Here is a 12,719-nt window from a genome sequence, read left to right as displayed (position 1 = left end):
TTCTTACCGGATCTACAAATCTCAGTATGTAGTACACATATGTGAATGTAACCTGCATTACAACGATAAAAACCTCTAATTGTTTATTCAAATAATTTTATATGAATACGCTTCTTGATACTTTTTATTTTTATTATACTTTTTTTCAACTTCAATATACTATTAAGCAAATTTTAGGAACCTCACTGGGTATGCATGAAATCGATGCATGAATCAACCGTGTTAAAATTGAGCATAAAAGGGAAATCTTACATAAAAAATTAATAGAAAATATTAATTTTATACGTATGACAATGCTATTATGTTAATCCTAACCGCGATATAACAAACATCGAGTTATTCAAAATGACAAAGCGACTACATAAAATATTCATGGCTTGTCCAAATTTAGCTTTGAAGCGGATATTTTTTAATTCGACTTCATAAGATAATATCCAAACGTTGACCTTATTAATTGTGAAAATTTTCGATATAACAAATAATATACTTAACTATAATTATTCACGTTGAAAACAGAATCAAAAATGTTGGTCGATAAAATGTATCATACGGACATTTGGAATTCGTTTAATTGGTCTTGTTCTCCTACGAGGTAAGTCTCTTAACAAGAAAGATGTTATCGGTAATAGCTAGCCATCGAAGCCCTGAATAGAATCAATTAGGGAAGAAAGAGAACAAGATCAAAGACTAATCTTCAGAAACGAAACCTTTATAAAAGTTCATCGTCATTGTCTGAATTTTTCTGTCTGAAAAATGGTAGAAAAACAGTTAGCTGTTGCCTACAAGTTCACTGGAGTGTTCAAAGTAATTTTAATGGTACAAACTTTGACCCCCTATTTATCCCTTTAGGGGTAGAATTAATCAAATCCTATCTTAGCGGATACTTACATAATAATATCCATCTACTGACTGACCTACAGTCTGTCCTTTGCGTTTTTAATGGACTTTGAAACGCAAAACGCAGAAGATTGTATGTTATGTATATGTATGTATATGAATGCATTGTATCTAAATAAATATATTCTCAATCAATTACTTACTTGTAGTTTCCGAAACGGATTCACTATAGCGCAGTACCGTTCAGCCGACAGCGCCGTTAATGTAAACACAGATACTCCAATGCTGATGTCTTTTCCGGTTTCTGAGAGTCTACAGATCACTTCACCCCACGGCCAAGACTCCAGGGTATATATAGTGGATACGAAGGGCACGCAGATAAGTATTACAAGCAGATCAGCAAGGGCAAGGGAGAATATGTACCTGTTAAAAAACGAGTTATATAAAGTTACTGTAGAAATGGTTGTAGCGGCCTCCCCTGATCCCACTCGCTGTAAAGTGTTCGAAGAGTCAGATAAATAATATAATGAATGAATCACGTTTAAAATCCGTTAAAAAGTCTTTAATTTCTAAGTGGTTTGTACGTTCATTGTTCGCGTCTGAAATAGGATTGTTGAATTAAATTCATATATTATTGATTGGTGTCTAAAAATATACTCATGTAGAAAATTATTTTTCAATAAAATGGATAATAACACTACACCATCGCAAGAAACGTCATTAACATCATGTAATCAAATTTTCATTTAAATAAATGTTTTATAATTTAAATTGCTATGGGATGAAAAACAACACAAATTTTAAACACTCTCTTACTCTTACTCGTTAAATGAATAACCGTCCATTATTGATGAATGGATCGGACGCTTCCAGTATTAATAACGTTTTATACCTAATAAATGACCGAACTTTTGTAATAAAGTTAATTACTAAGTACATTTTAATAGTGTGCTTACCGCATACCCCGCCCATAGTTTAAATATTAAAAAAGTTCTCAAATACTATCAAGAAAGAAGCGAACGCTACCTCAAGTTCCTATAACATGCGTGCAATGGGTTCATATATACTCAAATATTCTCACAAAATATAGCATTAAATCTTTTTTTTTAATTCGGTTGTGTCTAATTGTTGTGCATATAATGTGTAATACTAAACTTTTTTTTGTATTGAGAACAATTGTTTATGCAACAACAGCTGATGAACCTAAAATAAATAAATAAAAGAGCAACCTTTATTTTCTAATATTATTTCAATAAATCTCTTAACTCTTATTTATTTATTTATTTATTTATCTTAAAACATTATAAAGTATTTTTTTTAAATCTTGAACCGATACAACGGTGAAAGAATTTATGAAATCGGATCAGCAGTTCCTGAGATTAGCACATTCAATCCAACTAACTAACACTCTTGGTCACTTTCTAATATTAAAACAATAACTTGAATTATTAAAAATTCATAAAAAAAGTGTATCTTAATAATATTAATCGTTAATGACCTGTAATTATATACGCAGCGAGTCGAGCGGTTAAAGTTCTTACTAGTATATTATAGGTAGGCAGTATTGATATAATCGTTATTAATTTTATCCCGAAAGCCGATTAAGTACGCTGACAGGAGCCTCTCACAAAACTGCTTTATGATGCTTGTACACTTAAGTGGATTAATTAAAAATAAATCAATTTATCGCATAAAAGCATGTATAGGTATTATTGCCTATTAGATCGTGTACTGAACGAGTACTCTCTAAACTCATATAAGATATTGATTACCATCGTAATAACGATTTAGAAAATACTTTCATTCTAAATATTACAGTTCTGAATAACTAATTTTATCACTATCTAAGTAAGATTAAGTAAGTAGTTGACGACGTGGACTTGATGATCTTAAACAAATCTTTATTAAGTCTCAATTATTTCATAAAATACTAGCGGTCCGCCCCGGCTTCGCCCGTGGTACATATATAGCCTATAGCCTTCCTCAATAAATAGGCTATCTAAAACTGAAAGAATTTTTCAAATAGGACCAGTAGTTCTTGAGATTAGTGCGTTCAAACTAACAAACAAACAAACAAAGCTGAAGATTTGTAATATTAGTATAGAGTAAGCAATTAATCCATAATATCTAATATATAAAGTTTTCGTAACCATACTCCTCCGAAACGGCTTGACCGATTTTGATGAAATTTTTTGTGCTTATCCGGTATCTATGAGAATCGGCCAACATCTATTTTTCATACCCCTAAATGATAAGAGTAAGGCAGAACAGCGTTTGCCGGGTGCAGCTAGTATTTTATAAATTAAAAGCTAAATGTAACAAAACAATTATGGAAAATCCTTTCCTGCCATACACTATAGACTGGCTGTAAAATTCTCACAACAGGATTCCACTTCTCACAAAAATAACTCATTAATACGCTCGACAAAGCGAAATAATACGGAGTCTCAGAGCAACGAGGTATTATGTTGTACATTGATCTAGGAAACTAAAACGATTCTGTAATTACATATCTCTCTGGAGGTATTCGTTTCTTGCAATACTGGTTATTTGAAAGACAGCTACGGACAATGGAATACTTAGTTGAGCGCCGCTTACAAATCGATTACAGATCTTCATTTTAATGTTCTGTACGGAGCTTTTTTCATTGTTATGTTTAATTATAAGATATCGTTCAAAATCTTTGATTATAGTTTAATGTCCGTCCGACCGTCTCCTTGGTACAGTGGTTAACGTGAGCGTAGAACCGAGGGGTACTGGGTTTGAGTCCCGATGGGGATGCACAAAAAAATGTCTCGGTCTGGCAGGACACAGAAGGCTGATCACCTTAATCGAACCTTGAAAATCGATTAGTGAAACAGATGCACATCATCTGCCCCATACCCCATTAGGGGACACGGGACTTCACTTTTTTTAGTTTAATGCAAATGGCAAGTGAGAAGTATTAATAAAAACATATAATACAAAGTATCTGAGCTATAAGCTACCGAGATATTACTATTATAACACGGTTTTATGTAGTATATACCCACTACTTTTCTATCTTATGATTCAATATAGTCGTGAAAGAGTTGTATGACATATGATCAGTAGAGTTGTAAATTTATTCCAAAACCAAATCCATATAAAAATTCTATAAGTTTTAACTATATAATATATGAAAGGTATTCCATTACATGTATAATTTCATACCTTTCATATAAATAATATGTACCATTTCATTCCGATATCTTATCATCATACTCGTATAATACGTTATCAATGAAATAATAAAACAAAACTGAAACATAAAAACTTACGTGTTAGGTGCATTCCTCATTCCTCTATGCCTCACGTACACTATGACAAGGGTGCCGTTTCCCAATACACCCACTATGAATATTATAGCGAATATCACTGGAACCAAATACGTTTCGACACGATCCTTGTACGGGGTGTACTCGCTGTCAGTCGAGTTACTATCCAGAAATGTGATGTTGGTACTCGTTGGGGTGTACATGGCTCTGTAACAAATATGCTTTATTGTTATTGGATTTTATATAACGTCTCAAACATGGCCCGTGGCTAGTGGTTTGAGTACATAAGGGTGGATTGTCTATGATACACTTGTAAGCGTCAATTATTATCTATTGATGAGGAAAGTATATACCGAAACGGGTTTAAGCAAACTGAATCTATTCGAATACTGTGAACATATCGATGGAAGATCTCAATGGTAGATTTTTATATAAATACATTGAAATATGTGAGTGATTTCGTTTCAAATGTTCAATTAATAAATATTATTTTTAATAACAGACTATTAAAAAGATTCAATTAATCTACATAATCCTACACGTATTACAAAGAAGGAAATTTGGATAGGAAGGAAGGATCTACTGAAATCATTTCAAAAATCCTTTCACAAGCAGCAAGTTACATTATCTGTGAATGTCATAGGCTTTAATTTATTTTGTTTTCATTTCGGGTTAATCCGGACGAATCCTGGACGAGTGGCTAGTTACTACATACAGATAAGAGTCACTTTTATAGATGGATATAAAAGTAACCCAATAATCAAATTAAACTTATTAAAAGTCACATATGTGATAGTTTTCAGTGTATTTATTCATATTAAAACTCTCAATTCATAATTCATTAACAATAAATACTCATTTTAATAATGCTGTCGAGAGGCATTATCCGTAAATAATGCGTATTCATAAAGGGACAGACGAATGGAGCTGTCGAAAACATAACTCAAGTGTAACCTTCTGATAGGGAGCTTCTATTATGAACTTTAAACCAGTCTCATCACACATATTAATGTAATCAGTGTGACAGACCGAACTCTAAAAATATACAAAATCCCTCGTGTGTTTGTTTATAACATCTATGTTGAATAAACTAACGTATCTGAATAAACTTCACGTGTTAGTTTTAAATTCACAATTAACCGCCACAGCCACATATATAGTTTCTATACTATTATATTATTGTAATATATAATGATTCAATAATTATTGTTTTTTTTATTTAAAAGTAATCAGGCCAAAACGGGCTGTTTGTTTCATATACAAATAATATACACAAAATCAAATAATATATTATTTGATTCTACTTTTAAAAGTTCTTCAGTATTTCCTTACAGATGCTAAACATCCTAAGAATATCAACGAGCAAGACAATTGTTTGACCTAATTTTCACGTTTAACATTAATGTGTTTTTTGTTTGCCCTTCTTTCACGTGGCAACGGAGCTGTTTTATCTGATAATTTTTGTGTGGAGAGATGGCTAGAGAGTGATATATGATACTTTTAATCACGGGAAAACATCTCATTTCCAGGGATGTTGCCTTTGATTACGCGCGCGAAGCCGTGGGCGGAATGCTAGTCGGTACAATATCGACTGTCGACTAACAGGCTGCGGTTGATTCTTTAATTAATTGCTTAACTCAAATGACCACTAAAAGTTTCGGAAACCACTTAAAAGTCTTTCAAGTCGAAATTGAAAAGGCACTAGTCGTCATTTAACGCGAGTGTTTATTTCGATTTTATTTGAAGTAACCATAAAATGGGTGGAAATTGGCGAGTGTCGAGTCTCATTTAATATCATAGAGGTACTTTAAAGTTAGATACAGTTTATAATGACGATTTATTACTTTCACACATGGACGTGTCCTAAAAGCCTCATTAAGTCAAAAGTAATTAGTCAAATTAGATTATAGAGAGAGGCATAATAACATTGATAGGAGGTATACTCAAATTAGCGCAATGATATTTTCGGTCTAGTAGTTCTTGAGGTCGGCGCGTTTAAACAAGCAAACAAAACTAACATACTCTTCAGTACTATATTATTAGCATAGGTAATTAGTATATACCTATATAAACACGTAGCCTAGCTATTGCTTGATAAGCATAAATCCTTCACAGCATTAAATAAATGGTAGGTTCAGAATTGCTAAATTCCGTATTTTCCTTACAAGTTTCATTTATAGAACTGAAGCATTCAATTAAAAATGCTATTTATCAATAGCAAATCCTCTAAATGGTATAATTTGTGCAATGAAAGCTACACAAATAGTTCATGAATACGAAACTATTTTAGCGAAGTTCTAGATTCAATTCTGTAAGAGGCTTTTGAATGTAACAATTGTGTCAATGCTAACTGCAACTTTGCTGTATAATACATAGTTTGAACTATTTTGTGATAGCTTATAAGATATGCTTAATATTTCCGAACATAGTATTGGTACAATAGTACAAATTTATGTAGTAGTATGTTATCTGTGGTTAAAATATATTTTCTTATAAAATAGTACTACAGCATATTAACAACACATGTACATTTATTATATAAGTTATTCACTTCATTTTTAGAACTGCTACTGTCCCAACGTTTATAAGAATGAATAGATGATTATTATGTCTGAAATTTGCCAGAGACTGCAATCTAATTTAAACTTACAATCGGGATACCTACTGACACCACGTGAATTAAATCGTGGTGAGATTATGTATTTTAGATAAAAAGACAAGGTTTATAATCGGTGTATCGGTGTAGTGATAGGCGAGTAAAAAGTTGTAGAACATTTTTTTAAAATTAATTTAGACTAATTATACATATACGTGTATTGGGTATTTTGTTCATTCCACGTATTATTTTTGTACTTACTAATTCATGTAAAAACTTTATGATCTATAAATAATCAAGTTACGAATGAGTTGAGTAATCAATTGGTGATTTATCCTAACAACATGTTTCGGATTTGAATAATTTCAAAAGTATTTTCTCCGTTGCATTCTATCGACACAATTTCAACGATTGATCGCAATTCTTTAAATATTTATCCAATAGCTACTAGCTGTTACCAGCTACTTCATCTAAATAGATGTAACATTTTATAAATTAATTTAAATAAAATAAACACCAAGTTTTTTGTAACAATATTAATCAATGGTCATCGTCATAAGATTTCCACTTGAATAGACAGTGATTAAATAAAAATATACGTATGTACGTTTTTATTTCAGGTAAGTATTTAAACGTTTTTCCTTCGTGACAGTTTCACCTATGACTTTTAGAATATCTAAGGGAAATCATATTAAATAGGTTTTGATAAGACAATGAGGAAAACAAGCCACGCTGCTTAGAATTTTCTAAGGAAGAAAACTTTCCCAAAGATTACTAGAGCAGCTGGTCGATTCAAGATTGGAATCCATCAAGTAACAAAATGGAAAAACGTTTATTTTTTTACTCATCTGGTCTCGAATCTCCGGCTTTTCGAGGTAAATCTGAGCCATCTGTGCCATTACTGACATAATGCCAAATAAACCTTACAAAACATTACAAAACGTATAAACTAGTCATGTAAAAATAGCAGTATTATGTCTCATTAATGTCTAGGTTAGGACAATCTAGGTTTCCATTAATTGGATTTTGGCACTAAGTCCCAATGTAATTGCGTTTCCATAAATAACTAATCCGGGCATTTTAACGCCATGCCACCTAGATGAGATCAAGTAAATAATCTGATGAACTTTATTACAAACGAGTTTCAATATATTAGGTACATATATACTTTACTATTTCGTGTGCGCAAATTGCTTTTACTATTTCTTTTTCATATCACATTCAAAAATATACTAATCCATTTACGTACACAAAATGACCATTCGTAATTGTTTATGAAAATTAATGATAACATTTTGATATTACATAACATAGTTTATTGTTCCTACTATTCGTCAAAATACGCGAAAGAGTGTACGAATAAATGGATGTGTGTTTATAAGTCTTTTTTATCATCACCTGTGGATGTGTAACTGGTATTTTGTAATCAAGCTAAAATTGAAATAAAGTTTAGTGGAAACAGTAGATCGTAGGCATTTTATTTTGAAAATCTAAAATTCTGTAACATTTTGCAATATAAGTAACAACCGCTACACTTACGTGGGGTTTGACGCAACTACTTTGCATCATATAACAACATATTATTATATGAACATATTATTATTATATGAAGTTTATTGCAATTTAGATCATAGTAAATGGTATTTTGTGCTCATCGACCCCAAAAAATTAGAGAAATCCGCCCTTAACATTGTTTGTTCCTGAATAAAGGTTGGCATTTGAACTCTTTTAAATCACTATATAGTGTAAAGCAAAATTTTTTTCCGCGACTGTCCATTTGTATGCATGTTAAATCTTTAAAAGTACACAACTGATTTTGATGGGTTTAATAGATAGAGCTATTCGGGAGGAAGGTTTATATGTGTAATAACATTTCAATTTAAAATGTTATACTACTCCGAATTAAATGCGTGCAAAAGCTAGTAATAATTATTTTAGAATTTTTATTATTTACATTATGATTTACCATTGCACGTAAAGGCCCTCGACAACTGTTGAACTCTCGAAAACGGATTGCGATATAATTATAACGTAAGAGGTATTGCTTGTATTACTGTTTTTAATACACATTATATAAAAGTACTCATATTGTATAAAAATAGAAACAAACGCGCAGTCCATCAGAAAAGAAAGAACGGCATCGCGGTCTCTTATCAAAATACAGTCAAATTTAAATAAAATATACAAACGAGAGTTGGACTTGTTGTGAGTTTTCAAAGCTTTATAGCTAAGTTTAGATATAATATAAAACGAACATCTTACATATTATGCGCATTGTCGAATGTTTGATCAGATTTTATCTAGCAACATTTTTCGTTTTGTTCCATCCACTATATACAGTTATAAACATTTAATTTTCTTCTATAATTCTTGTATCATTGCATATATTTGTATTGTGTATTTTTTTGTGAAAACAACTAATTATTTACAAGTAGAAAGATGAAGTTAGCTGGACAAAATCGAGCGTATTGTCGGAGGAAGGTAGGTATCTTTTTGTTTGAAAACTTTTCCTTTCGAACCGGTAAATAGCATAAAAAACCATAAAAAGTATAAGTTCTTTCGATTATTGTTAATACTGGTTTTGTTCACTGTAGAATGAGAAATGAACTTAAAATTATTGATTTATTGCGAAAAGTGTGCGCTTTTTTCGAATTTCTGGGTTTGTTCCAAGCTCTTGAATCCACATAGTGTTGTTCCGACGTCAATGATAAATGTTATTGCTCTCTGTTTACATTCGTGTATTGAGAGGTTTAAGCTATAAAATAAAACATTTTGATTTTAAATGTTCACCTAGGATATATTTTATACATAAACTAGCTGCGCGAAGCCGCGAAGTCACCAACGTAAATTAGTTATTCCTTTAAATAATGATACTCCAATGGGAATATTGGAATTAAAAATAAGCCTAACTCAATCCTTGTTACAACTATCTGTTAATTTGTATGTAGTTTCTCAAAGATTTTACCAATGACATTATAATCCTATAACAGAATATAACACATATTTATTAGCAACTAAACAAAGTTTTAATTCTATTCTATATTATTATTAAAATATGTAGCTTAGCATTAACACAATAAAAATTTAATAAACCCTGTTTTATTTCTTGTTGTTATAACCTATACAAAATCAAAAATGAAGCTTAAATAGGCGTTTTACAATACGTATGTTTAATACATTTGAATGTTTCTTCTCATCACAATTACTACATTATTAACCAGTATTGCTTATATTTACCTATTTAATTCCATACACATATAATATTTATTCCCTCCACTTCTTTATTAACCTGTAGGTTTTGTATTTACAAATTCAATAGTTTTCTCTCATTCCGATTGGTTAGTATTCACATCACATGTTAATTAATTTCCATCATTTTGACATAAAATGTATAAATACGAGTATAATCTACGAAAAATTATAATTAAATTTTTTGTAAGCTGATTCAATCCATATCAGCGGAGCAATGTGATATATTTAACAACATTTATAATTAATTTAATATAAAATTTCTAAATTTACAAACAGTTCATATCTTATGACACTCAAATTGCAGTCACGTATTTTCAAAACAAATGAGAGTATTAGTTCCAGTGACATGTTTTATGTTAATTCACCATGCGCGCTTCATGAATAGAAATAAATTTTGTTGTCTATTGTTAATTTGCTTCGTGAATAAATGTTATTTTAATTTAGGTTAATTCGTATTCTCTAAGCTAAATATATTTTACATTGCCTTAACTCGCCCTTTCCTGCATGTGTTAAGTATTTAAATTAATGACAATAAAAATATTTATAGACATATTAAAATAGCGTTTTGCCGTTTTATAATGGTTTTAATAATAATAAAAATACATAAGATGTATCGCAATTATACAACATACACAATAACATAAAATAATTACAAAAAAAAACATTAAAAATTTAAGAACAATGCTCACAAATTTTCCGATATTAAATGTATACAAGTGTGTGCATTGTGGCTGCAAAAAATGCCCCGGCTCAGCATAACGTTGTAGGGAAATACCTACAACACTGATGATTCTGTCTTAATGACTAGTTTGCGCCTCTAAGTTAGTATATAAATATATATAGAGTTAATAATAATTCATGTAAAAAAATTAAGGATAAACTACACAAAAAAAAGAAAGAGATAAATAAAGTTCTGTTTTTAAACTTCTTTTTAACTGACAAAAACTCCGTGGGGTTTTCATCTAATTGGCGTGATTCTTTTATGTTTGATAGGAAATTGTCGTCATTAAATCCCGTTTTATAATCTGCAGTTGTGTCTCCCTTATCGCCCTCTACCCCGCCAGGGACCCCAGTGCCGTTTTTTAATAACAATAGTATAAGATAATACCACAGATAACATAATACTATATGGTACTAAGGAAAAAAATTGCTGACACATCAATGATGCTAAGAAATATAAAAATTTTCAGAACGATGTAATTCAAAGGACTGTCGTAATAATGAATCCCTATTCAATTTACAGTAAATTTAAATAATACATTAGTATGAATAATAATTCACGAAAAGCCCTTGACCGTGGCTATTCGAGGAGAATCTTCAGAGGACAGCTGATATAACTTCAATTTGCATTCAGTGTTTGTTTTGATTATTGAAATCACGCTGAATATATTATACCATCTACCGTCTTCGTGATTCGTCATTTTTACTTAGGACGGTTCGCCCCGGCTTCACCCGTACAAATTTTTATTAAAGTACTATTTCAATTAAGGCGTCACTTAGAAAAACAGGCTTCGCTTGCTTACTTAAAACAACGTAAATAAAAGTGCCTACTGTCCAAAACCATTGTATATATTTCGTGGTGATAAACATTGAAAAAAGATTTCGCCAAATCCCTACCTACTTGTGGTATTCTTATATAGGGCTTATCTTATATGAGGCTAGGTTGAAGTTATTAATAACTATTCATGTTAGTGTCGTATTTGAAAAAAATTTTGACCAAAGATCGAATTGAGCTATCGCTATTGCATTGCATTTGAGCTACCACTGTAATGATTTACTAAAATTTATAGGTTTTTAAGTACGTTCTTCCAATAACACCACGTGGTGTAATACTAACTGGGTAAGGTATATAAGTCGTCTTTCTTGTGGTAAATAAATGAAAAAATTATTTCATCGAGTGGTTGCATACGGAAGGAAAGTGACATTTGCCTTGCCTTTTTTATCAAAATTTTACCACAAAATATTAATAAATAAAATATGTTTAATTATATTTTCTTCTTATTACACATTTATCTTTTTGACCTTTCTGGTCATCGACGTTACTTTATTCTTATATTTGCATATTTATATAAATGAAAGAGAGAATTTATCTATACGATATTTATTAAATTTCTGTAATGTAAGCAGTCAGCGGTTGATGGATTTAGATCCGGAGGAAGCTCGCTCGTCAAAATGCAATAAAGTTTATTTTACGCTTTTATATGACTGGCATTTCTCGAGATTACGTGTTCATCCGAAAGATTAAACGGTTGCCCATTATAAAGAAAATGTGATACCGCTTTGAAGCTACGCATATATGGATAACTAACGCTGACAACAACTTTCGGTTGTTCTTCGATCATTAAAAACAACTAGATACACAGTCATATATATAACAAACTGTGTGTGTTTTTCAAAATGTTATTTGAAAGAAATAAATGTTAAAGCAAAATCAATATTTTCGGTATATGTTTAAGTGTAACAGAAAATGCACTAAATTAAATAAATTGAATATAATGGCCTAAACTAGCTGTTACTAATAAAGTAGTCAAATTTACAAAGCACCAAACCCTTTAAGTTTAGAAATTTTTTGTTGCCAATTGTTGAAAAAATTAATGATCAAGGGTCTTATACATTGCACACAAGGAAAGAATAACATTAATATGTAAATATACACAAATTATATTGCACGTAAGCGCTAACTTAAAATGCGTATTATTTTCTTAAATGAAATCGAATCGTTTTTCGCAAACCGCAAT

At 30.9% G+C, this 12,719-nt stretch overlaps 1 protein-coding gene across 1 annotated transcript in view; it reads right to left on the bottom strand.

The window, feature by feature from the left end:
- The window catches only part of LOC119839992 (neuropeptide CCHamide-2 receptor-like), a 48,890-nt gene that overhangs the window by 13,899 nt on the left and 22,272 nt on the right, over positions 1–12,719 (bottom strand). Inside the window, exons 2-3 of the mRNA XM_038366473.1 lie at positions 4,137–4,340; positions 1,041–1,260 (exon numbers count right to left, since the gene is read on the bottom strand). Of these exons, the coding sequence (XP_038222401.1) occupies positions 1,041–1,260; positions 4,137–4,336 (420 nt within the window). The 5' untranslated portion in view covers positions 4,337–4,340. The remainder of the gene's footprint in view (positions 1–1,040; positions 1,261–4,136; positions 4,341–12,719) is intronic.

This window comes from Zerene cesonia, chromosome 5 (genome assembly GCF_012273895.1).
Source record: "Zerene cesonia ecotype Mississippi chromosome 5, Zerene_cesonia_1.1, whole genome shotgun sequence".
Classification (NCBI taxonomy): Eukaryota; Metazoa; Arthropoda; class Insecta; order Lepidoptera; family Pieridae; genus Zerene; species Zerene cesonia.
This window is presented reverse-complemented; position numbering and strand designations above follow the sequence as displayed.